Source organism: Agelaius tricolor, unplaced genomic scaffold (genome assembly GCF_023055355.1).
Source record: "Agelaius tricolor isolate 1412-34295 unplaced genomic scaffold, bAgeTri1.0.p SCAF_6, whole genome shotgun sequence".
Taxonomy (NCBI): Eukaryota; Metazoa; Chordata; class Aves; order Passeriformes; family Icteridae; genus Agelaius; species Agelaius tricolor.
In genome coordinates this window covers 23959228-23986914 of record NW_027269266.1, presented here as the reverse complement: position 1 = coordinate 23986914, position 27687 = coordinate 23959228, and the positions used below count along the sequence as shown (strand labels likewise).

Here is a 27687-nt window from a genome sequence, read left to right as displayed (position 1 = left end):
TTAGAGTGAGCATGTAATTTAACTTAGTGATAGAATTTGACACACATACAGTTATAATTGAGGTGAAAATGTTATAGATTAATTTTCTTTACATGAGAAAATGAGACACTGTATGTTGGTAGTTGCATCCACCTCAACATGGAAATTATCAGAGAAATTTACTAAATGTTACTACACAAGAATAAAAAAAAAATTCTTGACACTGACCAATCCTCATTTACATAAACCAAAACCTTTATTGCCTGTATTTATATAAATAGGGTATCATACAGTAAGCCCCAGTTTACATTTATAAATGGAGAACATTTTGAAAAGCTCTTCAACAGCAATGTGAAGTGTGCAAAAATAGTGGAATGAGAAATAAATATTCTAAAAAGAAAAAAAAAAGGAACTGCTCTCCCATGCCTAGAAATATCAAGTACCTCTTAGATTTTTAACTTAAAAAATTATCTTTGCCAATTTTAGATCAAAATAAATGCAACAGATGTGTTACAACATTAATGCTAACCCAGAAAATAAAACCCAAAGTCCTGAATGTAATCTTGTACATCCACAGTACATGTACATCTTGTACATTTCCACATTTTATCTTCTTGAAACTACACTAGAGCACACAGAACTAGTGGTATATTACAATATATTCTCTTCAAACACCAATTTTCACAGTCCTGGCAAACAGTACCAGTTTATTGCTAGCATTCCATTTCGTATTTCATAGCACACAAGTGTTGAGTAACTCATATACTGTAAATAAACACACACCAAGTAAACTGATGTTATTATCACATACCTTAAAACAGGTTTGCTTTTTTTCCCTAATTTGTGTGAATGTTGCCTACAAAGTCAGGGACAACAATACCAATTAGCTCCTAGCACAGTATTAGCAAAATATCATTGATGTTCTCTCAAGTTAATAAATAATCTTAATTCCAGCTGGTAACACATCTAGAGTACTCTGATCAATTATTCAAAACTGGGAGCAGATGGGTGTCCACTAGTGACCAGAAGCAGGATTTATACAGGTTGATTCCACAATTCCCAATATATTTCAGAAGTACAGGGAAACGCTGATTATCTCAAAGTCTTCAAATATTTTTGTAGTCAAAACTGCACGTAGTTTAAAACTTACATATTTACAAGTCTCCAGTCCTTGAGATTTCAGATCTTCACAGTACTAAGTAAAAAATTTATCAGATACAACCTCCTATAGTTTACCTGCACTCTGAAACAGTCACATGACTTCACAGGGATCTCTTCTCTAAGATACAGTCACCACTAGGAGAGAAAACCCCCAAATTCTTAAGCATTAAAATCTGCATCAGCTAGATATGTAGCCTAGTTAAGTAAGAACTTGAATTGTAAAGACATTGCTTTACTATCAACAAAACCTAGGAACAGAAAGAAAAGGATTTTTCTTTAAAATAAAAATGCTTAGAAGGCAGTTAGCACTGGCATTTTGAATAAACTTACAAGGAAACAAACAAACATTTGCATACAAGACAGTGATCAAACAATGAACAGAAGAATCCACAGCATTACTTTGCCATCTTCTTTTCAAGTGTTTATTTTGAAGGTCTGCTTTCACAGCATATAAACTCAGCTTTGGGACCAATCAGCATTATCCTGAAAACTTTTTAAATAAAGGTCTTCTTTGCATTTTAGCAAATTCAAAGAGTCCACAATTCCAGGAGTACTTTTCTTCAGTCCTCTGAATAAGGGCCATGCACTGTACCTATAGGCTCACTTCAGGAATACCTGTTTCTACCAAGCACAGTCATACACACATCATTTTACTAGTTTGATAGCAATTTATTTTTTCACAGTAAGTCACAAATTACCTTTGTCTAAAATATCTGCTTGGACTGTGATGAACATCCATTAGAGAGCCACACATTTTCTAACAGTATTTATGCCTGGACAGTCTCTGCTGGAACGAGATTCCCTGTTGTATCCAGCTGCATACACTTACAAGAGCAGGCAGAAACTGGGCACTCAGTATGGTCCCTAAATAGCAACAGTCAAAAAAAGAAAAAACAGCTAAAATAATTTTACATTTATGATTGTAAAATTGTAATTATAATGCAATTATACATTTAACTATGTGCAGAGGTATAGCATCTCAGAAAAACTCAGTATCATAGTTCAGTTTTATTATTTAAACTTTAAAATGATAGATACAGGGAAGGAGACGTGTTCTACTCAGTGCAGAACACACATGTGAAATAACAAAATTTTAATATCAACTTACCTGAACCAGCTCAGCATATGTCCAGCATGTCCACCATGCCTACAGTTATGACACCAAGTAAACCAGTTGTTGAACTGGGCTAACTTCTTGTCTTTGCTAAGATCCACTTTTTCATCTGACTTGGATCCTCCTGTCCAGAGGCAAACCCACCCCCACAAATATGGCTGTAAATCATTACACTTCATTTACATTTCAGTCCCAGAAACACCATTAAAATTATTTTGAAATAAGGAACATTATGTGAAAAAGCACTGTGATTTTAAAATAGAAGTCAGTAAAAATATTAAGAGCTGGAAGACTGCCAAGAAAGAATTACACTGCTAAACTGTTGCTTGTCTTATCTTTTAGATATGCTAAACTAGCCTATTAAACTAGTTTTACAGACGGAATCTCATTCAATGGTGATTTATGCCTTATTGATTGATTTATAATCCATTGAATTATGGGCCTGTTCTGCTGCACATGAAATCTTCTGCTTTAGAAAAAAATCAACAAAATCTAAGCTATGAATTGGAAAAAGTTCAATGTAGAAGTCATAACAAAGATCAGTGAAAGAATGAGAAGAGGTAAATAAAAACGAAAACTGTACAGCTGCTCATGGCTCTGTAATAAGACTGACTTAAAAATATGGTCAAAATCCTTTTTATTTAGACATTATCTAATGCCAAGCCAAAGGCATTTACAACCAAACAATTCCAGTCATAATACCTCTTAGCTTTGACAGTATGATCCATGCTTTCTTTCATACTTAGTAACAGAAAGTACACCACACTTCTCTTCCCCTTCCATTTAAAAATTAATTCATTTACACTCAATGATTTGTGTAGCATGCCTAAAATTGGTCTCAAGAAAACACACTCCCCATTTCTTTCAGTAGTAAAGCTCACAATACTGATCCTTACAATACTTGGATCTTTACATCTGTCTAACCATGGAATTTGACTGACAATCTCATGGAAACTGTGAGAATCAAGTAACTATGTATACTGTCTGATCATTAAGAATTGAAACAAAGGTATCATCCCAAAATTAGATGGGATGTAAACAAGTTCTCAATTATGGTCCTTCTCCCTTTAAAATGATGAGTATGAGTATTTACAGTATAAGCACAAATAGAAAAAAGAAGTGCAACAGAAGATCTTTCAATAGGAACTGCTAATTTGGCCTCCAACTAGTACTGCAGCTGAATAACTAAAACCCACTGTGTCATACCTGGACAGCTGGAAACTGGTGTTCCCATATTTATCAGGCAAAGTGCACAGCGGGGAAGGGGCTTACGGCAACCAGGACAGCTCGTAACTTTGGACTTGGTGGGTGAACCGCTGACTCCATATTGGCTAAAACCTCGCCCCTGATGAGGAATAGCTGAGCAGCTGTAAGAGATTGATTTTCCACAGAAATTGCAACTCACAAACACCTAAAAAGAACAGATGCCCATTAATTTTTTGGTTTGGTTCCACTTTTGCTATACCTGTGAGTGAATCCATTCAAGGTAAGTAACATTTATTTACCAGACATTCTAGAGAGTGCTCTGGAAAGCCAAGCCTACTTGTGAAGCAGTTCTTAACATCTTGGCTTATAGATGAGGCACAAAGCCCTGAGGAGTAGATCTTAATGATGCTCACTAGCTTCAAAAGCACATAAAAACATGCACAATTGCTAAAACTTTGAAAGATATTATTTAGGATAATAAAAGCTGTATCTTCAGTAATTGAAGAAATTAGGTTTATTCTACTTACTATATAAAGTTTGGTCTCTCCCTCCTTTTAGTCAGATGACTCACACTACAATCCCCAACATAAAGATTACCTAATATTATTTATCTAAATTCCTTGTGTCACAGGTTGCGACTTGATACCAAGGAGCACATATTTCAAATTTTTTAGGGCTATTTATCTTAAACAACATAAAGAAGGAGCAGTAAGCTCAACTCCTTCCCACTTGGAACTCTGCTTAAACAGCTATGACTGATAAATTAATTCAAAACCAGCTTTCCTCAGAAACTCTCAGGCCCTAAAGCTCATAATGAAACATACTTAGCAGACATGATAGAGTAAAAGGTGCCATGGTAAGACTATGCTGGCTGAAACTGCCACCAGATGTTAAGAAGATAGCACTTGGGCAGGGTGTTAGTTTTTAGGTCAGTGTACATTCAGAACTGATAATGAAAGTTGCTGCTGTTCACCTTAGTTTCAGGTTCAAGGGCTTCAAAACAGCTTTCAAGTTTTTTTTCAATTAAAACAAAAGCAATTTGAACTAGTCCCATGGTTTCAGCATCAGTCTCACCCTGACACTGAATTCAGCTGGGTGATACATCACTGATTTCATTTTTCAGCATGTGAGAGAAAAAAATCAAATGAGTTTCCAGTTTTATCAGAAGAAAAGGGTTGATAGGTACAGTTTCTGAAAGACCTGTTCTTTGAAAAAAAAGTGACCCCTATTTTTTTTAGGGCAGGCTAAGCTGAAGTCTTTCTTTTGTGCATAAGTCCTCATGAAAAGTAGCAAGGTTTTTTTTAAAGAAGTACCATGCCACGTTCCCTTCTGGACTGGTCATATTTCATATAGGATTTATATTTACCTGGGCTAAAGGCTTTGAGCTGGGATCCAGCTTACTCCTATGAATATCAAATTCTGCACGTTTATGCCAAAATCTCCAGGCATCTAAAAGATTCCTGTAGTTCTCAATCCAGTACTGAACTCTTTCATCCTTAAGTACATCTGATGGAGAACCCTAAAGTAGTCAAGAAAAAATGTCAGACTTACATTAAAGAAACACAATACATATTACTCACTTTCTCAAAAGCCTTTACAAAGTGTACTACAAGATATAAGAAATAATACAGTGCCATTTTTCCCAAAAAAGATGAATTTTCAGTAAAATTGTAATGTGAGTTTGATAAATGTCTTCTTCAGTTTCTGTCTGGTTGAAAATACTTGTGCTGCCACGTCCTCCTAAGAACTCATGTCTATGAGATGAAGGATTTGAAAGTTCTGTCAAGTTGCACAATCTGTCATGACTGCATATGCTATTAAATACACTGCTGGCAATAGCTGCTACTGTTTAAGGGCCAAGGTAAATCCATTATTTAAAAAAAAACAAGCTCAAAGCCCACAAGCAAACAAAAATTCTCATTTTTCTTCCCTATCAAAATCCTGAAAGCAAAAAAAATAAAAAATTCCTGAAAATGTCAAGAAACACATCAGCAATAAGCAGATAAATGGGTATTTCCAGTTCAGCTGTGAAAAGGATTACGATTTTCTTTTGCCACTTTCCTCTACTATCTCCTCAAGCTACCTCAACCAGAGAGTGAGAAGACACATACTTACCAGTTAGCACTGAGTTTTTCAGATGACTCCACAAAAATAACCAAACAACCAATTGTCCCAATTTAATACAGAAATACTTTTTAGTTCACAAGATTCTACACTACCCTGATAAAGAAACTACGCATAGTTTTCCTCCATAAAATTTATTTTGGAGTGAACACTAACCTGTAGCATGCAATAGCTTGCTGTCTGGACATCTCCAGTTCTGTCAACATAACTTTCCATCAAGTCAACTCCATCTTTAGTCAGCCCTGTTAACAGTATTCCCTCCAAATTTCCAGCCTCTTTCATTTCATTTGTCAGCTTTTCAATAAACCTGTTGAGCTATAAAAAATAAATATATGAAGAAATATATAAATACATGTAAAAGCAGCATTTGCACCTAACAGAATGCATTGCTTGCTGGATGTTACACAGAAAAAGTTAAATTACTATATCATATGAAACTGCATGAAATCAAGTGTTTATAAATAAACTTTAGGCTTCCTGATAGAAAATGCAAGGAGAGAGGTTATGTATTCTTAGAATACTTTGGTGAATTTCAAATAGAAAATTTCTGCTTCAAAACCAAACCATAATTTGAGAGAACATTAACACCTGGAAATAAATACTGAAGAAATAGAAATACTCTCCAGTAAAACATGTATACAGTTAATGAAACTGCATCTGAACTACCAGGTAATGAATACTCATAAAAACCTCCAAAACCACAAAACCAGTGAAGCCTCCAAATCAACCAACCAAAAACTGAATCTAAAATTAACCTGGAAGTACAAACTAAAAACCAGATGATACCATACCTTATATACCACTGTGATAAGAAAAAACAAATCACTCATGACTCATTATTTCCACTGGACACCCCTCTACCCCAGAGTTTCTTCTGCCACTGAATAAAGCCCAGTTTGAAAGTTTGTTTAAATGTGCAACCACAAACTTACCTGAGCATCATTAAGGAACTTGCAAGCAAATGCCACTCTGTCTCGTACAGCTACGTTATTTTCATACTTCAGAGAGAAAAATGGGAATTAGTAACATCAGATACATGTTTCTATTTTTCCAACACATTGTAAAAACCAGAACACTTGCACTACTGTCTAACTAATACAATGAAATTGATTGTGTACAGAGAAAATGTGACATCTGGAGAAGGCTAACTCTAAATATCAGCTTACTTGTTTGTCCTCAGATACAGCTATCAGAGGAAGACTGTGGGTATGGGAACAATCTACCCACAAAGTCTGGTACAACACATCCTACATGGTTTATGAAACTCTACAAAAATAAACTTTGCAAGTCCTGTAGAGGACTTAGTGCTTCCAGCATGTATAGCCAGATGTCCCACCAAGTCACAGGCAGAAGAAAAACAAACCAAGTTCTGCTTACTGTATTTACATAATAACTAGCCTAACCACTCATTCCTTCCTTAAATTGCAAACAAAAGTTAACAAAGCAAACAAAACACCCTAAGCAAACAAAAACTAAACATCCAGAATTCATTTCTCAGAAGTGTATTAACACTTGAGGTACAGCAGTGTATCAGTATTTACTTTCTGCTTTTTATTCATTTTACTAGATGTGACACTGCAGAAAAAAAATACTTCTCTATATCAATTCTCACACTTAGCTATGCCCATGTTTTTCCCTCTGATATTCTCAGATTAGAAATTGTGACTGACACTGCCAAAACAAGATGTGCTTGGCAAAATCTTTCATGCAGACATCAACAGGTGTCACTGAAGGAAAAATTAAAATTAAACCCAAACAAACAGCACCTTATCATGTGTGAGTTGCCAGTTCATCAATAAAAAAAAATCTATAAAAGCCCTACCCAACATCCAGAGAACAACAATACTCTCTCTCAAAGACAGACAGAAAGAAAGAAAGAAAAAAAAAAGATTCGGGTTTCTCTCCTCTGGGATTCTAGCCATTTTTAATTTTCATTACCCTAAGAGCATCAAATTATGACAACTTCACTTTCAACAGCTTTGGGCCAATTACTCTGCTGCACCACAGCAGTTCTCTCCTAGGCTAAATAATTCCTACTGAAGCAGGTATTTCTACTGTTCTCTAACCAGGAATCAAATACATTAACTCCTCCAAGGGCTCAAAGTATCTCATGATTAAAGATTTAGTTTGCCCTTTAAATGGCATGTCTGTATCACTTTCAGAAGCCCTGGAACTACTCTATTTACTGTTTCAACAAAGTGAAATTATTTTAATAAGTAAGCAAGGGAAAATAAAATACACTTCATTGCAAATGTAGCTTGATGAAAGTTCTGCAAACTCCCCTGCATTTAGTCTGCTTTTTGCAATTCCATTATTAATCTCTCTTCTGTTGCTTCCCACTGCTTACATTACTTGGATAATATATTTCTAGAGGTTTAATAACTCCATGCTAAAAATAAAATTCCTCTAAAAATGTGTTAATGTCGCCCTAGTTTTTTAAGATTTTCTAAGCCTTCTGATGTTGACATTCTTGTAGCAAACTTTCTCGCACACTTCCTGTAAATAACTCATTGTTTTGCATTCCTTTATGGAGGAAGAGAAAGTTGATAGACTGTTGGTTTGTCCAGTGTCATTGGAGAGGTGGCACTGTCACCCTCCAATCCACTGTCACTCTTAGAAAACTATAAATGTTGGAGTCAGAAAATAAACTTACCTTTTTCTTCACCTTGAAAACAGCAGTGTGAGCTTGTGTTCTTTCATGTCCTATAGTGACATGTTAACTCTAATCTATATTTTGGCCATTCATGCATGACTTATTCACTAACGTGAGATGTCTCTTCTGCAGACAGATATGCTATTTGCCAGCACCAGGATAAAAGAATAGGTTTAAATTTGATTAATTCTTGGAGTATATAGGACTCCCCCTACATAAGTGAATGTATCTATAGGCTCCTATTGCATAAAGAAATTTTAACCTAACACAGAAATTTACTCACCAAAACACCATCATATGAACCAGACTCACTCGTCAGGAAAGCAAACATAGCACACAAGTAGGGATTGTTCAACTGCAGTCTCAGAGTACTGCACATTTCTCTCCAAAGTGAGTTCTTCTCATCTGTGTAGCCTGACAGAGCCATTGCTACGACATTAAGGTTCAGATCACCTGATTTATGAAAAGTGAAAGAATAATATTCAAGTTAAGAACTTAAAAAAGCTCCAGTTAAAACTGTAAATGAAAACATTCATTTGAAACACAATGTTTTTTCAGAATGCAACATAAAATGCAGTAATTAATTAATTAATGTGCATACACTACCATGTATAGTAGCTTCTGCTTTAAATGCCTTTGTTCAGGTAAGTTAGCATCTACATGCATGACAGCCTCTTTAGACAACATCACACTACTTGTGGTATTTTGAAATAGCTATCACAAAAGATTGTCATTATCATAACTCATATCCATAAGAAGTGAAAAGGCAAGATTGTATATCCAGCCATTGTTTAACAGATCTAGCTGGAGGATGACAATTTTATACAAAAGTTTCAAGCTAAGAAGTTTCCTAAAAACATGAAAACTATTAAATCTAAACATTCATTCTGTCAGAAAGTTCAATTTTATTCTTGAATTTGAAAATAGCACATCTCCAGTCTGAACCCTCCCTGTGGAAAGCACAGACAGGCACTCTCCTCCAGCAGTTCCCTTAAAGCAAAAAGAATTCCACTAGTTCCAAACATAAGCCTTTCTGGGGCTTTTAAGAGGAAGGAAATTCTGAAACATGTGATCTATTTTAAATAGACAATATGGCATATGGTAGTCTGATGAGTGAAATACCAGGATTTGTCAAGCTCCAATACAAGTGTTTCAAGTAACAATTTTACAACACAACAGGCATCTCTTCCATACTAACTTCCATAATTCTGTTAACAGAAAAAATCTACTAATGTGATATAGTGCCAAAATAAAAAGCTAAACACAATACACACCTTTTCCTGAGGAAGCCCCTTTATTCAGAATTTGTATTGCTCGCCGTATGTCCAAGTTGAAAAGTGCTACAGCAGCAGCTCGCTCCCAGTCTCCCTCCTGTTCCAATGAATTTAGGAAAGGCTCCACATCTAAGTCTGTTCCCTTCTTTATCCACCCACAGAGCTGCAAAGCCAAAGATCTCTCCTCACTCAGATACTGAATAATATCTGCCTGTCTATCAGATCCACTCCTGCTGTGCCTGAGGTTCTCTGTTGTTCCTAGAAATGAGAAATAAGTTAAATTATGCTTAAATGACAGTTTCAATTGCAATCACAACACAAGGGTTTGATTTCAATCATAAAGCAGGGTACAAAAGCTGAGTATTGCATTTTAGTACTTTAAAATTGCTTACAACTCCATGCAAGGAGCAGCATGCACAAAATTATTTTGATCTACTAAAAATTATGCACCTAAGCTTAACACATATTTCTCAGTCTTTTTTCTTTCTTCTACCACTTGTTACATTTGACAGGAGCTCTCAGTATGTTCAAACTGAAAATACATAATACACCATCAAGCACCTGCTCTAACAGCCCTCAGCCAGCATCAATGTGTCAGAAGCTTTCCCACCACTGAAGACTCATTTTCTGCTCCAAGAAGCATAGTACATATATTGAAGAGAGAAAAAAGTATTCAAATATTGAATTCTACTATGAAAGATTTCAGCCAGCATGAGAGGCAGAATGTGATGACCCAGGGTTGATCACCACTTCAGAATAAGTCAGCTTATTTGAACATAGTCATACAAATGTACTTAATACAACAGCAGTGACAACAGCAAAGTCACCTTTCTAGAACCACATCCTGATGTGGAGCTTTGAAAAATATAATATACTGCAGGGACTATAATAGTATGCAAAAAAGTATAATATGCAGGGAGCAAGAATTCTTAGTGCCATAGTCAAAACTCAAATCTTTGAAACAGTTCAAAGATTTACTTCTGAGGATACTATGCTTCTACAATTACTGACTTTCCGGGAACACTGAAAACTCTGGAAATTACTGTTAACTTACATTATTAAAACACAAACAGAAGTACTTTGTTTTTATATTTTTGAACAGTCTCTTTGAACAATTGCCAAAGACAAACTCATGAGTGCATCATTCTGCAAACATACTACAACAATACTTAGCAAAGTTAGAACATTCTTACCCAAAGATGACTTCACAATTGATTTAATGCCAGTGTAAACTAAGGGACCTTTGTTTCCTGTAAGTTTTTGATCCATATCTTCAGTATACTGCTTCATAAGTATTTTCATATATAGGAAGCTTAATTTTTCACAAAAAATGTTTTTAAAAATTTTAAGTCACATCCTGTTAACATATACAAAGTACTTATAGGATGTTGCATTGTACTTAAAGATTTTAATGCATTTTATGTAAGTGCTTTACATATAAAGGTATATTACTTCCTTAGGACAAAGACTACAATAAAATAAAGGATATAATGCAGAGTGTACCAAAGGGACTTCAGCTGAGGATCTTCATTTCCAGCTAGGAGGTGATTTCTCCAAACTTGTTCAGTATCAAGACCATACCTTGAGAGAGCTCTGAGGCGCATTTTGGTTGCTATGTCTTTTTCCAAGGAGCTGGCCTTTCCCTCTTCTGTACACTCATACAAATGTCGCCCACAGGCCCACATTAAGGATGTCACTGGGCTCCATGCAAGAGAAATTCTTTCAAAAACGGTGAAGTCGGACATAGTCCTGTTGGGAGTCACTACTACCATTCGGTTCTGACTTGTGGGATGCCAGGCAAATGAAGCAATGTAATTTTCACATGGCTGGACACTTCTCTCAATTATTGTCGGCTCAGTTTCATCTCCAATAGGGGTGGGAGTATGCTGCATGTCATACAGTCTAATGATGTTACTATCCCTTGTCAAAGTAGCTAACAGTCCAGTCCTTGTTGGACACCATGCAACTTTTGTTAAGGGTTTTGGTTGCTCTGTCAGGGTCAAAACAGGCTTTTCAAACTTTCTTAAATCCCATATGGCAACCTGACCTTCATAGAAGGAAGCAACACGATCATGGAAATAGGGATCAACAGTCACTCCTTGGACAGCCTTGGTGTTTACAAATATTTTTTGGCTTGTGTTCCTAAGATCAAAGATGGCCAGATTTCGATGCATTCCAGCTAACAGCAGTTTCTGATCCCGTGGAAGCCAACAGAGAGAGAGACAAGCATCATTCTGCCCTAATTCATACAGTGGTTTTGTAACTACCAGGCCTGCCTCCGCATCTCCTGCTGAAAGCCTCACTTTCTCTGTAGCAACTGCAGTCTCTGGGGCGTATTTGCTGCTGATATCCCAGATCAGTACGGAAAAGTCAGCCCGATGTTTATCCAGCCCAGCAGCAAGCCAGTTGCTGTCCAGGGGGTTCCAGGCCAGGGTATTGCACTGCCGAGCGTGCTTGGGAACAAACTCTTTGCCTATCAAATCTTTGGATTTTGAGTTGTGATCTTGCCCGAGGCTGGTAAGTACCACTCGGCCATTGGCCTGTCCAACGGCGAGGAGACACTCAGGATCATACTTGGGATACCAAGCCACACATTTCATGTAGGGTGTATCCGAGTTTATTGACAGCAGCGTAGCCGTAGTTTCCTCCGACAAGCGCAAGGACCCTGCCTTGAGCTCTGAGCTTACAGCAGAGTCAATGTGATAAAGGCTCAGCTCTGAATCACACACAACAAATCTGTCAACGTGGTGTGGGGCCCACAGGATATCAGGTTTGGAGCCACTCATGGCTAGAGTAAGCTGACACACAATTTAAGGTCTGCTAAGAAGATTCAGGTGATATCCATGCATGCGAAAACTGTTGAGAAAATAATTTGTAGGAACGTTATCAAAACCCAAGTCCTTTGATGATCTGAAATCATCATTAAACAAACAAAACCAAATTATTTTTAGCCCAAGAGTTTATCTCATAACACATTTCAGGCCAAATCATTAAGCATTTTCCTCACAACACTTGTTGTTTTTGCTGGTATGTATGTACCAAGGCAGAACCAACACAGCCACCTACAAACTGATGACAATGGGATTTGCTGTGTTTACCAACTCCACACCAGTATTAAGCAAGAAGACATTACCCGAGATGCGCTGTGGCAGGATACGTGGGTGTGCCGCTGGGAAAGAGCCACGCCCTCAAACATGTAGGAGAGAATGTCCCTGCCTAATTAAAAAGCGCTAAGTGACAAAAATTAGAGTCTGGCAGTTTTATCTAAAGCCTGCTCTAAGGGCTAGAAAGGCTTCCTGTCTTGAAAGACTTCAACATAAACTCAAATTGTCATCTTATTGTACAGTTCCCAATCCCACCACCTGCCCTGTTCGTATCTGGTCCAGCAACACTCATAAAGGCACATTACTGCCAAAACTCCCTTTACACTTGCGGCAGCTACTAGCACCACACGTGCCTACATGCAAACAGACCGCACAGATCCTACACACCTCTGCTATTACTGTGGAAAAGACAGGCAAGATCGGGACGTATGAAAAAACAGCATTATTTACCGCGCTTGGGCCGCCCCTGTGTGCCTGCAGGTCACCCCCACCTCCGCCCGCCGCCCGTTCCCGAGGGCCGCAAGAGCGGACGGGAGCAGGGAGACCGCCACCCTGCCACCCACCGTCCGTCCGTCCGTCCGTTCCCGGGCGCTTCCAGCGCTCACCCAGCCCGCGGGAGGCTCCAGCCCGGCCGCCGCCAGCGGCCCCGCCGCCCGCGCAGGGGAACGGGAAGCGCACCAGGGCTTCCGGCTGCGGCCGCGGCGCTTCCGGCGCGCCGCGGAAGCGGAAGCACCGCCCTCGTGCGCGCTTCCGGCCGCGGTCCGCCCCCTCCCTCAGCGGCTCCGAGCGGAGCGGGCCGGGCAGGGCCGGGCCGGATCGGACCGTGTTCGGCTGGGCTAGGCTGGGCCGGGCTGGGAGCGGGCAGGGCCCCGGGCTGAAGAGAGCCGGGAGCCCTCGAGACGCATTCCTGGCAATGGGTTCCAGGGTGGCCCTGCTGGAGCAGGGGGGTTGGACCACAGCGCCGACTGCGGCCCCTTCCAGCCTGAAGCATTCTGTGCCCACAACGAGCATCTCAGTCTGATGCCTTTTGAGATTACCTAAAAATAGAGACCAGACAAAATTACGAGAATAAAAAGCGGTTGTATTTATTAAAGGGTCTCCAGGTACTTTAAAGGCAGACGAAACTCCCCAAGGGGCTACACCCAAAAATGGACCACAGGTCACAGGTTTTCATACTTTCATAAGTTTGATCCCTTTGCATATTGGGGGTTAATCTCCCAGTTACAGCTTCAGGTAATGAAGTCATTACCTAAGTTTGCTCACCCCCCTCACTTTTGTTTACGTTTCTTATTAGCTCGCACTCTATATGGAGTTTAGAGTTATACACTAAAGAATTGCAGAATTACAAATACATGAAATATACAAAAGCTGAAATTTAGGGTATCAATTCCAACACCCCTGCCAAGGACAGCTCCTAGTGTATCACGTTGCTCAGAGCCCTGTCCAGCCTGGCCTTGAACACTTCCAAGGATGGGACATCCCCGCTTCTCTGGGCAGCCTGTGCCACTGCCTCACCACCCTCACAGCAAAGAGTTTCTCCCACATATCCAGTCTCACTCTGTCCCCTCTTTCTGAGGACCTGAAAACATCCAAAGCACAGGGGTAGGGCACTACGTACCATCTCTGGGCAGCTTTTCCCATTACTTGATAACACAATGATAAAGTTTTCATACATATAAGTTACCTGGAAAAAAACCAAAAATGTATTTCCTCACTTCTATATGCTTAGGATTTTACAACCTGTTTTTCTGCAAGCCATGGAGAAGTGAGCTGTTACCTTTTTCCTTTTTGTTTTCAATGCTCTTTAAAATTGTCTGTTATAAAAGTTATAAACTGAAGTACTACTAATTTCAGAGTCTCTCAAGTAACTTCCTTCATATAGAAACAGTGATATTTGGCCTGGAAATATTTAAACATCACATTTTTAAAGTTTTCTTCAGCACTGTTAGAGTCAGGACATTAGCTCCTTACTTTAGCTGGTTTGCTTACTTCCTTTTTTATAAAAGAAAGGAAATTAATATACTTTGACTTCCTTATTAAATATTTTCCTAATTAATTTTTTAATTATAGCATACAATTTTTAATGGCCTTTCCAATGTTTTTATAACTTAGCAAAACGTTTTTAAGAAAATGTATGATAAGTCATTGTTCATCCATCTTTTCAATAATCTGCCTATATTCAGTGCCTTTACTTTAAAAATGTGTATGGAGTGGCTTTGGACATCATTTGTGTTAATGTCTGTCGTCTTTTTTTCTTGTCTCGAAGCATAGTGGAGAATTTCCATAACAAACTACATTTATTTATTAATTTTTCACAGGGTTCATTAATTTAAGCCACAAATGTCATTTAGTGCTGCAACAAATAGTTGTTTTAGATTTTGTTGCAATATTCCTTCCATTTCTTCATAAAACAAGCTGGTTTTTTCCTTAATAACAGAAATCTTTAAGAGTTCACCAGTTTTGATAAATAAAATAGACCAAACCATGTGGGAAAATACAAAAGTAATTCAGATTAAGTAGTCTATCATATGTCAAAGGCAAAATTGGCAGACTGGATTTTCATGTTTATCTGTTTCATTTTCATTATTCCATTTCCTCTGCAGCTGTTGAAGTGGAACATAGTGACTTTTTCACATCTGTTTCTAAGAATCACCAAGATTTCCAAGAATCACTGGTGGTTCTTTTTCTAACAAAGATGAATTTCAGATGATGTGTTCATAACATTTTTCCATGGCAAAGTATGGGAGTTCAGTTTATAAATGTAGGTAATACTTGCAATAATCACATAATCTAACTTTGATTCTAAGGGTAGGTTTTCAGGTCCTAGGGAAGAAGCAGCTTGACTATCTGACATCCTGCTCATTTCTTGAGTCCTAATGATGATCTGAATAAACTGCTAAGAAATTCACAAGCTGCAGAAGAGCTGTTTCCTGTGTCTTTGGCACAAGAGAGATTCAGAGAGGTTAAAAATGAAAGATGGTGTTTTTAAGCAGTAGCTGCTCTTAGTACAATGACAGGTACAAAGTAAATTAATAGAAACATAAGAGCTATTTGGTGTTTCAAGATGCAAAAGAATGTTACCACCTGAGGGATCACTGTGTCACAGTTACTAGATCTGTTGGGATGTAGATGTTTTATATTTGATCATTCTACCACATGCAGAAGTTATGTTTCCTGTGTTGATCTCAAAATAAATACTGAAGCAGTATTTCATCAGTGAGGTTGCGAATTCCTCTAAGGTTTCTGAACCTTGTAAACTCTTGGATCTTTGCTTCTGCTTTCCATGCCCTGATTTACCCTTTTAGTTTGCATCTAGCTGTCTCCACATATGCATCTTTGTCCAATAGCACCATCTTTATTTGTAAATAATACAGAATATTTGTTTCATTTTGAGGTTGTACCTAGGTGATTATTAATCTCTTCATCACCATTGCATAACAAGTGATTTTTGTATTTAATTGTTTTTTGTAATTGATATAGTTAATTAATTGATATAATTAATTTAATTGATATAGTTAAATAAACTTACACATTTAAAACCCCAAATCATTAAGGATCTAATTCAGCCTGACTTTCATCAAATCTCATTTTAATCCTACATTTTTTGGCCTCTCAAATGGTGCCCGCACTTATGATCAGTCCCTGTTATATTCCTTGTAAGATCTGCTTATATCTAATGTGAATTTATATGTAACAATTGCTTTTATGCCATAGTATCTCAAACTATTTTCAGCAATTTCTCTTTATGGATTATGTATATTTTTTTTTCCTTGCTCTGACTGCAGAGTATTCCAAGTTTGCTCTATGTACAAATCTCAGAGTGCTTTAAGAATTTTTAATACTGTGGAGACTTCGTACAGTGAAACTCCATTTTGAACTTATCTTCTTCTTTAAAGATACATTAAAATTCATAAGAGGTCAAGGTATACCAAGGTTAGTTAATTTTTTTTTTTAATCTTAAGTGGAAGCTATTTTTCCCTACAGCTTTGTTATACTTTTTCATATTTGATTCCTGGAAGGCTGGCTTTTTGTTTTGTTTATGTAAATGTTTGAGATTTGTTATGTTTGCCTCATGTCTGGCCAAAATAGCTAAATCATTTCAGGAATGCAGAAACACCTTAGTAGTGCTGGAGTTTTGTATATTTCAATGCAATGTTAACGCTGGGTTTAAAGACATGTCAATTTTTAATTTAGTTATCTAAGTCTACTGCTGCTTTTCTCTTTACAGAAGAAGTATATATTCTGTCACTGGTGGGGGTTATGATTACTTAAACACCCACTGGTTTGGGTTATGATTACTTAAACTTGCAAAAGCTTGATGAAGCTTAGCAAACTGTTTCACATATAATGTACTTCTCCATGCCATGAGGCATACCTGGTAGTATTGCTTTATCTGATTTTTGGTAAGAGAAGAAAGTATTCATTCCATAGGGAGCTTGAAGCTGGAGTTCAAATCTCTCAGTCTATGTAAAATGTATGTCTCTTTATAAAGATTCCAAATTACACAGATTTAGCAGCATGATTGCTGAAGTCATAGGCATGAGTTGCAAGACTGTTTCCTCCAGGCTTTAGTATTCTACTGAAAATTCTTTTGTTTGCACAGATCATACTTTCTTTCTTTGTATATGTTGGGATTATCACTTAATTTTATACAATTTCATGTTAAAAACATAATGCAAATTACTGTATCCAAAAGCCATATATTTTTGGGGTGAAAAAGATTCATAGGATCCAGTAGGTCCAGTTGGCCTACCAGATCTTTCACCTTGGTCATTCATTAATTGAGGTATTCAACATAAAAAGCCTTTTAAGTAAGGAAGGTGACTCTTCTTTTGATGGCAGAGTGGCCTTTGTCGACTGCACAGGCTTGGATAAGTGTTCAAAACTCTTGGCTTCACTTACTCCATTAATGTTACTGGTGGTTGCTGTACTTGTAATTCAGTGGGATGCATAGAAATGTGAGCAAGGGGAATTGGAATAAATACAGCAAGAATTTCACAGGTACATTTGTTTTCTTTTGAAGATAACTACTGCATTTTATTAACTGAAAAATTGATTTGTGGAAGTGATTGTAGAAAGATAAAGTGGGGGATATATGTTACAGAGGACAAGGCTTTTCATATATCAGAGCTCGTAGTCTTCTAGGAAAGCTCAGGAAATAAAAGGTAACTCTTCAGTTTTGATCACTGTAGGCTGTTAGAGAGAGAGCTCAGAAAATAGAGGATTTACAAAGGTTGTTTAAAGAATTTGAAAATGAAATATGCTGGTTTTTAACAATGTTCCACATTGCTGAGCCTGACCAAAGCCCTTATTCAAACCAACAGTTTTTTGTAGCCACAAAGTGACTACACAATGGATGCTGCAATAGCAACACATTTGGCCATCTTTGCTTTAAGCTGTTAGTGAAGTAAAACATTTACACAGATAATTCTAAATTGGAATTTTGGGTGTTTTTTGGTGTTGTGGTTTTTGTGGTTTTTGGTTTGGTTTGGGGTTTTTTTTCTGTTGTGGGCACTGGGGGCTATGTGTTTGTCTTTTCTTTAAGGAAAACAAAAACAGCCTGGTCCAAATGGAAACTGTGGAAGTTCAGAAATGGGACTGCCAGGAAGTAAAGTGAATCTGTTGTAAACAGTTACCATTTTGATACATGCTCTGTTTTCTTACAAATATAAGTAATAATTTACCTTATTACTAATGCAAAGCACTTCTCAGGCCAGTGCTATGTAAGCGACACAACAATACTGTAATTTCACTTCTCTGACAACCTAGAACTGTACTTACTTCAGTAGTTGATACTGCTTTGCCAATACTTTCACTTTTAGCTTTCATTATCTTTGCAGTACTCAGGAGATCCATGTGATGTACTGGTGCTCTTAATCTGGGTATCTAAAAGAGAGGAATGTGTGAAATGGGTATTTTGAATCTCAGGATCAGGTAGGAACTAAGGAGTAAAACCAGTTTTTCAGGACATATCCTCCCTCCTCAAAGTGCTGTTTCTCAGTCTTTTAGTATCTTGGTCTTTAACTTCCACCTTCTATTACAAGGGCACAAATGTTTTGCCCAGACAGTACCTCCTTTACTAGCTGTGTATTCATGATTAAATGCTGAATGAGGCACCCAGTATGAAGTATTATCATTACTATCATTATGCATTATCATGTAGATACACCAGAGGGCAGGATTTAAATAGCATAAATGTCTTCATAGCTTCAATATTCAGCAACTAAGTGATCCTTTTGACACACTGCAATCTGGTTTTTAGAAGGCAAGTAATCACAACTTTGCTTGCACAGTGTGTAAATAACAACAGCACTGAGTCAATATATAGCTAGTACTAGGAACAGTGATTTTAAAAAACTGTTTAAAATATTTATTTCAAGTTGCACCTACTAGTGATGTCTCCTAGCCAGAGAACAAAAAAATCTACTATTCTTTATAGTAATTATTGTCATTCTAATTGAGTGAAGAGCACACCAGGGCAAAAAATATAAATTTAAGGCAGTGAGTTTTGATTGATAGCATCAAACCAACTGACCCATAGTGTAACTCCTCTGACATTTTACATTCATGTACTCTAGAATACTGACCTTCTTTCATAATTGTATAGATTGTATCAAATTGGCATTCCATTGTGGCTTTTCAAGCAACACAATCATAATTTACTTTGTCTATCTTCATACAGAAACTCTTTCTTATCTTTGTCAACTCTCTCTTTTTATTTCTCCTTTACCACCTTTTGAGTTTCAGTAATGAGAATAGCAGGAAGTATTCAAGGAGTGCAGGTATGTACCAGGAACAAAAGCTATACATTGTTTTTTTCCAGTAGAAGAGATGACTTAGCATATATACAGGTACTGAAGGCTTTTTAACTTGAAATTCACTAGCAACACAAAATGAGTTGTACAGATGAAATTTTGTATTGCAGACTAGAATTTAGTATGGTCATGTAATGAGTGCATTTAGACAGATTCAGTAGTGCTGGCAGCTGTATATGCTGAGCATCTGGTTCAGAGCATGTGGTTCAGGGCAGCCATTGGAACGCTGCTGTACTGACAAGCTTTGCAGGAGGTATTAATGTTAAAACAGAGCTGTAAATCTGGAGGCATCACTTCCATCAAATTTGAATTCCAAGTAAATACAAAGCTATGAAAATATATACTACAAATACTAGTGAAAAAAATTTTAAAAATCTCTGAATTGTAAATCAACAATCCTGTTGTGGAACTGTCAAGATTCTTACTGTACTTCCAAAACACAGTAAGGAGCAAAGAAGAGTTTAGGCTGATCCCAGAGACAAGTTACAGACCAACATGTAACAGATTTACAGATGTTCTAGACAGAGAAATGCAACCAAATTTGACCCCATTACTGTCCAAATATAGCATGTGCTTCTACCAGGGTACATGTATACTTGACTAGTCAAATTCTTATGTCTAAAAATCACAAGTGTTAACATTTTCTGATCTCTGCCAGATGAAAGTCATGTTTGCAGGTCCTCCAAAAAAGTGAGAAATCTTTGAATGCATCTGGAAATCCATTCATTCAATTCTGTTTTAATACATACTGCAGATAAAACTTGCCAACTGCTGGAAAAAGCTTTTTTTTTTTTTTCCATGGCTGTTGATATGATAGGCTGTTTGCAGTCTTGATCTGAGCATGCATTAAGGGTAAGAATAAGTATGTAAACAGTATGAGTGATCTGTGTGACTAATTTGTTGCTAATGAAATGTTTGATCATCACCAGTGTCTCTACTACAACATGCTGAGTGCTAACAACAATTATCATTTGTAGCACTAACAGATATTTAGTGTAGAATATTGTATTCCATTGAAAAGCTTTGTTTTCCCTGTGTAATGAAGGCAACATTTACTTAAGACAATTAGCCTTAATAAAGATGACACATATTTGACAGGAGATGATGTAGAGGTTTCTAGGAAGGAAGCCCTTTAGGATGAGGCTGCAGCTGCTGGGCCAGCAAATCCTTCCTCACTTGAACTGGGTGAAGAGGGTGAGCAGTGGTGGCAGGTAGGATTTTGTTCTGTTAGCAGCATGTTCCTTCAGTACATTCCATGTTAACACAATTCCATGAACAGACTGACAAATCTGTGTAGGAATGACACTGTGTACAGTCATAGGGCAAAGGTACAGCTCTCACATGCAACCTGTCATGGCTTAACCCCAGCCAGCAGCTAAGCACTGCACAGCCTCTTGCTTACTCTCCACCCTCATCAGGATGGGAGGAATGCAACTGGAAGGGTGAAAATAAGAAAACACATGGGTTGAGAGAAGAACAGTTTATTAATTTTTTCCAACTAATTAACCTATTAATTTTTTTAACCAATAACAATAATGATATTGTAATGAAAAAGAAAATAGCAAAGAGAAACAAAAACACAAAATTGGTGCAAATGAAAACAATTGCTCACCACCAGCTGGCACATGCCCAGCCAGTCACTGAGCCATGGCCCTTCCAAACAAGCTTCCTCCAGCTTTATATCCTGATTGTGATAGCATATGGTCTGGGATATCCCTTGGGTCAGCTGGGGTCAGCTGTCCTGGCTGTGCCCACTGCCAACTGCTTGTGTATCTACAGCCCACTCCCTTCTGGGGTGAGATGAGGAGAAAAGGCCTTGACCCTGCATAAGCACTACTCAGCAACAGCTGAAATATCCCTGAATTTTCAGCACTGTTTCCAGCATGAATCCAAAACAGCTCCATACCAGCTACTGTGGAGAAAATCAACTCTGCCCCAGCCAAAATCACAACAGAAACAGATTAGTGTTATCTCCATCTTTTCTAAGAGCTGAGATCTCTTTGAATTCCTTCATATTTGTCTCACCCTTTAATTTAGTTAAAGTTACATATGGTATCATACTCATGGCTCACAGCACACACAAATAGACAGTGGTGCTGGCAAAGGTGTATTTCTAGCTGAAGAGATTTCTATAAAGGGATATAGCTTTGGAGAAGCAGAAAGGGAGTGCTTAAGGAAGTGTTTATCAATAGAGAGAGCATGCACCCAGGCTACATGAAGGATGTTTCTACTTCATTCTACTTTAATGAAGACAGATGCTTTCTTTATGTTCATTGGTCAGTTGTGCCTTATTCTTTTCCTCCCTCTTCTTTCCCTTTCACCCACATTTTTTAAAATCAGCAGGAAATGTCCTCTGCTTATGTAAAAGCTTAATGTACTTGGCTTACTTACAAGCTCCTAATCAATATATCCCAGCTAACCCTGAACTAGTGTGGTATTTACTGCTGCAGCTGGATTCTGCTAAGTGTATAGGGCCTGGTGGGATTCATTCCATGGTACTCAAAGGAATGATGTCCTTGTGAGACCTCACTCAATGATTTTTCAATGGTCTTGGGAATCTGGAGAGGTTTCAGTTGTCTGGAAGCTGTGAAATGTTGGCCAAATTTTCAAGAAAATCTAGACAATTACTCTGGTAACTATAGGTCTGTCAGTCTCACATCAGTGCCTGGTAAAATTATGGATAAGATTATTTTATGTAGAATAAAGTAGTGAAAGTAGTGAAATACTCCTGAAGGACAGTGCAGTCATCATTGGTCACAACCAGCATGGCTTCATGAGGGAAATATCCTGCTTGTCTAAGTTAATTTCCTTTTATGACAAAGTAACCCACCTAGCTGATCAAAGGATTTCAGCTGATTTTGGATTTCAGTAAAGTTTTTTTATATTGTCTCTCACAGGATGCTTTTGGACAAAATATCAATCACACAACTGGATAAACACACCATGTGATGGGTGAGCAAGTGATTCAGAGGTCAAGCACAGGGTTATAGTGAATGGGGTGACATCAAACCTGGTGACCAGTCACTAGTGGGGTTCTGCAGGCTCTATCTTCAGCCCTGTGCTCTTCAACATTTTTATAAATGATTGGGATACAGGTCTGTAAGGTATACTAAGTAAATTTGCCGATGATAATGAATTGGGAGGAGCTGTTGACTCCATCAGAGTCTGACAAATTAGAGGGCTCAGCAATCACCATTTGTATAAAGTTTAACATGAAGTCCCAGATTCAGCACCTGAGACAGGATAACCTTGCATGTAAGGACAGATGGGGAACAAGAGGCTGGAAAGGGCTCTAGAGGTCCTGGGTGATGGCAAGGTGAGCACGAGTTGACAATGTGTCCTGGCAGCCAGGAACAGGCACTGGAACAGGCTCCCCAGGAAAGTGGGCACACCCCAAGCCTGTAAGAGTTCAAGAAACATTTGGACAACTCCTCTGGGACATGGTGTGATTTTTGATGTTGGCCTGTGCAGGGCTAGGAGTTGGACTACATTCTTGTGGGTCCCAACAACTCAGGATATTCTGTGATTCTGCCCTGTGACCGGGTTGCTGAGGGTTGTCTGCTACCTTCTGCTGAGCATTTGCACTTAACTCCCTTGGGCCATGTTTTGATTCCTTGAGGCTTATCATTGGCATGCTTTCTCTCACCCCATTTTTTTACTTAACACTGTGATAACAAAATTTTACTCTGAAGCCTGCCAGTAGATAGAGCAAATATAATTTCCATGCAACATTCTGTAAGCTGCCTGCATGACCACCTTTTAGATACCATGTCTGCATCTGATCTCTCAGAGGATTTTAAAAGCAGGAAAAATTTCTGAGGAAGCCAGCTCAAAAAGAATTTTTTATTTTTTCTTTTTTTAAGTTGTCTTTTATTATTGTAATTGCTACTTCAGTTACCACCTTTGAGTCCTGCAGTCCTGGCAGCCTCTCAAACCATCAGGTCAGACTTCAGCTCAAGCCTGGAAGTGATGTACTGCTCTCACATTTCTGATATAGCCTGTGCTCCAACATTAGCACAGGCAAGCTGAAGACATGTGACTGGCAGAGTGAAAGGTAAAGATGTTTAAGAGTGGGGTTTTTAAATTTAAAAGTACAGTTACTGGAAGTGGGAAAACACTTGTGCTCCCAGACTGACATTGTCCCTTTAATGAAATGGCTCAGTCTCTGGCTCAGCATTGGCCAAGTGCCCAACTGTCTTCATTTAAACTTTGGCCAACTAAACAGCAGCAATAAAAGAAAACTTACAAGTGGATAGGCTATTTATTTGTAGATTGCTTTATTTTGGTTAACAAATGGTATTTTCCAGTATGACCTACAGGACATATTTTCTACACTGAAAACTTTTTTAATCCACAATTTGCTTTCTGGATGCCTTCAAAGGTAAGAGACTTTGTTATTTCCTCTCTAGTTTTAGAGGACTGCACTTATGGTTTCAGTATATGTAACTGCTTGATGGACTTGAAAAGAAGATTTAGGAAGGATTTTTACATTTAACATATTGTCTTCATTATAAATGATATTTACAATTATTTTTTGTAAATCACATGCTTTTTTGTGTAAATCAGTTTTAATTCGGTATTTAATTTAGTTCAGTAGTCTCTAAAAATATGTTGAATCACTCATTTAAATATTCTAATTTTAATTTTATCAATATATTGTCATTATAATAGAATATAATCCTTATGAAAATTACTGCACATATTCTGTAGCATCCATGTAATATTAATAATATATTCAATTATGGAATTTCATTATTAAGCCACTGTTTCTTAGAAGAATAAGTTGTTCATACTCATGCTTCAGGCTTTTTGTTAAGAAAGACAAGGCAGTGCTATACCCATATTCCATCTGTAATAAACAGGTTCTACTATCCATGTGAGCTACAGTTGAAGTATTGCTGGTTACTGTGCTTAAACTACCTACACAATGACTTTTTACAAGTGTTTTTTATATATTTTCTCTAGAAGTATGGTTCCCACAAATATGTACTTAAAGTATCTGTATTTATTTATTACTTCTATTAATGAGGTATTCACAGGTGGCTTTTTACTTTTAACAGGAAGGAAAAGTTGTCTATTTGGGATGAAAGTCAAAAAAATGAGGAAAAACTGTTTTTTCTTTTGCTCTATACTTCTGGCTGTGATAACAAACCAGATAGTACATGGGCAAAACAGAAAAAGAGGAAAGAATATTTACTCTCCTATGCCAAAAGATGAAGGTAAAACCATTTTCTTAAAATTTCTAATTGACTGTGTTTCATGTATCCATGCATTTTAGCATAATTATTTAGTAATTGATAACTTTCATGTGAATATGTAAAATGTGATTTATTTTGATTCTGAGGGCTTTTTGACTATTTGGACATGGATTCCAATTTGATTAATGATTTTCATGGACATGCATATCCCTTAAGAGAAATTACAAGAAACCTGATTTTTTGTTTGAATTTGCATGTGGTAGATTTTCTATACAAAATCAACTAAAATACCAAAACAATCTCATCAAGACCCTAACTTGACAGTTTTCATTAGAATTTCTTGGATTTTTACAGTGGAATTTATCATTAGAATTTTTACAGGGAAGACAGAGGAATCTTTAGGAAAAATATTTTTTGCAGAGAATTATCTGAAATCTGCTGTGCAGGTGTTCCCATCATTCATAGATGTAACTTTCTTGTTCCCTTACAGGTGATATGTGTCTCATTGATATAGTCTTTATCATAGACAGTTCAGAAAGTGCCAAAAATCACTTGTTTGATATACAGAAGAATTTTGTTCAAAACATAACTGACAGAATTTTCCAGATGAAGCCAGTTAAGTCCCACATGTATAGTGTCAAACTAGCAAGCATGCAGTTCAGCAGTACAGTCATCATTGATCATCCCTTTACAGCCTGGAAAAATGTCCAGAATTTTAAGGAAAAAATCAATTCTCTGGGCTTTATTGGCCAAGGCACTTATTCCTATTATGCAGTTTCAAATGCCACTCATCTGTTTAAAACTGAAAGTCGTAAGAGAAGTGTGAAAGTGGCTTTTTTGATGACTGATGGTGTGGATCACCCAAACAGCCCTAATGTCCAGGGAATAGCCACAACAGCTAGAAGTCTTGGGATACATTTTGTTACCATTGGCCTTTCTAAGAAAGCAGTCCAAGAAGAAAAATTGCGCATGATATCTGGTGATTCGTCCTCTAAACGTGTCCTGTGCCTGGATGATCAGAATCTGGTAGTTGATGTAGCATTGGAACTGGTAAGTTATGCTGATGTTAATCTTGTCATGTGTCTATCCTTGGCAGATTTCATTTAATTTTGGTAAGGTAAGAAGTGAAGACAGTGCAGAGGGTTTTGCGGTGCCTTCTCTGCTGCAGCAGGGGTCAGGGCAGATGGAGCTTCCTTCTGCCAGCCCCTCTCTTCTGGAGTTGTGTGCTTGGATAATAGTAGCTCAGCTGTTCTGATCACATATCCCAGCACACAGAGTATGTTTCTGAGCATATGAAAATACTTTAGAAGGTAGCTTGATCTCATACATAATCACTGAGTCCTTCCCCTACATATTTTGTTTGTAGGGCCTTCTTAAAGAAGGTCTCTGATTAGAAAGTCTTTTCAGAGTCCCTGTTGTTAGTACTCTGCCTTAATACTGTCTGTTTAGCTATCCCATTAATTCTCATGTCTTGACAAATCACTGTGTGTCACTTGGAATAACCCTCTCTTCCTACCAAGAACACCTTTCTGTGTGAGTAGTTCCACAGACTGGTTCTCTCCCCTTTGAGGAAGGAATGAAGGATGAAGGTATTCATCATCTCTACCACTCACCTCAGGGAGTCTATAAACTAGAGAGGAAAAATTAGTACTCTGTTAAATTAAATCATATCTCTATTAAAGTAATATTTTTATTTTATTTTATTTTCAGGAAGCCTTGCTACAGAAGCAGGTATGGTTTTTGAGCTCTGTGTTTGGTCACTCTTATTGACTTCCCAAAGTCTGCTTCTTCTATAACAAAACAATACTTGAGGATTAATCAACCTTCCATCTCTGGTTAAATTTTCTGACCATGATTACTTTTTTTTTAACTTTCCTGCATTTCTTCTGTCCTTTCTCCTGAGAAATCTATGATGTTAGCTCATTAGTGAGTAGTATCAACAGTAAGACATAAAGAACTCTTCCTACAAGAGTGAAATAGGTCTAATACAAGATAGCCAAATTAATTTGTTAGAAAACAATAGCAATGTTAAAATGGTTCAAAATTTATGTAAGGTTTCACAGTACTGTTTACTATGTATATGCTATCTTAAGCATTTGTAATTATTACAGTCACTACCGTAAGAGATTTATTTTTGTTATAAATAAATCAAGTAATGGATTTTCCTTGCTCCATGTGGAAGTTTAATGTTGATTATGTGAGAAATAAATAAATTAGAATATCATTTATTTCCTATTATTCCACTATTATGTTATTTCATCTGTGGCTAGGCAAAACCAAAATTTTTGCTTTAAAATTTTGAAATAATATATTTGAAAAACATTCTCCTTTATCTTTCCATTAACCTTGCAGTGTGTGCAGAAGACCTGTGAGTGTGAAAAGGGAGAAAAAGGAGACAAAGGTGAAAAAGTAAGTATGCGTTTATTTGAGTAGGCTCAAGAATTTGAATTTTAATAAAGATCAAAACTGCACTGTACTTTAATTGGTTACTATGTGAACAAGACATTAGCTGTGCATGCACTGCAAAAAGATTGATTTTTAGCATGTCGTGTTGGTAGTGAAAGGCTACTGTTAAAAGAGGTCAGAAAAAAAATCTATCCACTCATATACTATCTTGAAAACATATTTTTATTATTGGGTAATAAAACACTGTGGATAAATAGGTGATTTTGGAGCCCAAATAAAAAAGTTCTACTTGAATCTTGCAAGGAAAGGGGAAGGAAAGGTCCATTAGACAAAGATTTTCACCCACCACTGACTTCTATTTTTGTAAGGGGTAAAGGTTCAAAAGTCTGAGGGTAATGGATGTATGAGGAAAGGTCTAAAACTCTGCCTCAAACACTCTCTTTTCTCTTGTGACACTTCAGCACATATTTCTTGGCTCTAGTAAGGAACAGAAAAGTGTGAGTTCAGACAGTGGGTGACCTCTCTGACCATTTTTCTGTCTTTAATAGCTCCCCCAGAGACAAGCAAGGTACATTCAGAAGTTTTTTTCCTTTCTCCCTATTCTCTAATGGGTCAGCCATACCATTAGCAGGTTATGACACCAGGGCCTATCA

At 37.4% G+C, this 27687-nt stretch overlaps 2 protein-coding genes across 5 annotated transcripts in view; one reads left to right on the top strand and one right to left on the bottom strand.

Moving 5' to 3' along the window:
- Positions 1-210: 210 nt before the first annotated feature.
- Positions 211-13325, bottom strand: MIOS (meiosis regulator for oocyte development). 4 transcript variants are annotated; one of them, XM_071429057.1, is made up of 11 exons: positions 13221-13325; positions 11001-12367; positions 10705-10803; positions 9512-9769; positions 8521-8690; positions 6517-6582; positions 5741-5899; positions 4827-4979; positions 3461-3665; positions 2249-2378; positions 211-2004 (listed from the first exon to the last, which is right to left on the bottom strand). In XM_071429057.1, the coding sequence occupies exons 2-11, from the start codon at positions 12295-12297 to the stop codon at positions 1908-1910; spliced, it is 2634 nt and encodes an 877-aa protein (XP_071285158.1). In that variant the 5' UTR covers positions 12298-12367; positions 13221-13325; the 3' UTR covers positions 211-1907. The 4 variants fall into 4 exon arrangements, with proteins under 4 accessions (XP_071285158.1, XP_071285157.1, XP_071285159.1 ...); XM_071429056.1 differs by having other exon boundaries at positions 13179-13315; XM_071429058.1 differs by lacking the exon at positions 13221-13325 and adding an exon at positions 13066-13185.
- An 11188-nt stretch (positions 13326-24513) lies between these two features.
- Positions 24514-27687, top strand: part of COL28A1 (collagen type XXVIII alpha 1 chain) — a 55547-nt gene continuing 52373 nt past the window's right edge. Inside the window, exons 1-4 of the mRNA XM_071429060.1 lie at positions 24514-24649; positions 25119-25678; positions 26339-26359; positions 26981-27037. Coding sequence (XP_071285161.1) covers positions 24514-24649; positions 25119-25678; positions 26339-26359; positions 26981-27037 — 774 coding nt within the window. The remainder of the gene's footprint in view (positions 24650-25118; positions 25679-26338; positions 26360-26980; positions 27038-27687) is intronic.

Coding starts and splice junctions, on each gene's coding strand:
- MIOS (XM_071429057.1), bottom strand. CDS start 12,297: ATGAGTGGCTCCAAACCTGATATCCTGTGGGCCCCACACCACGTTGAC. Junction 10,804..11,000: donor CCTTTGGTACACTCTGCATT/ATATCCTTTATT, acceptor ATATGAAAATAC/TTATGAAGCAGTATACTGAA. Junction 8,691..9,511: donor AGGGGCTTCCTCAGGAAAAG/GTGTGTATTGTG, acceptor TTCATAAATCAG/GTGATCTGAACCTTAATGTC.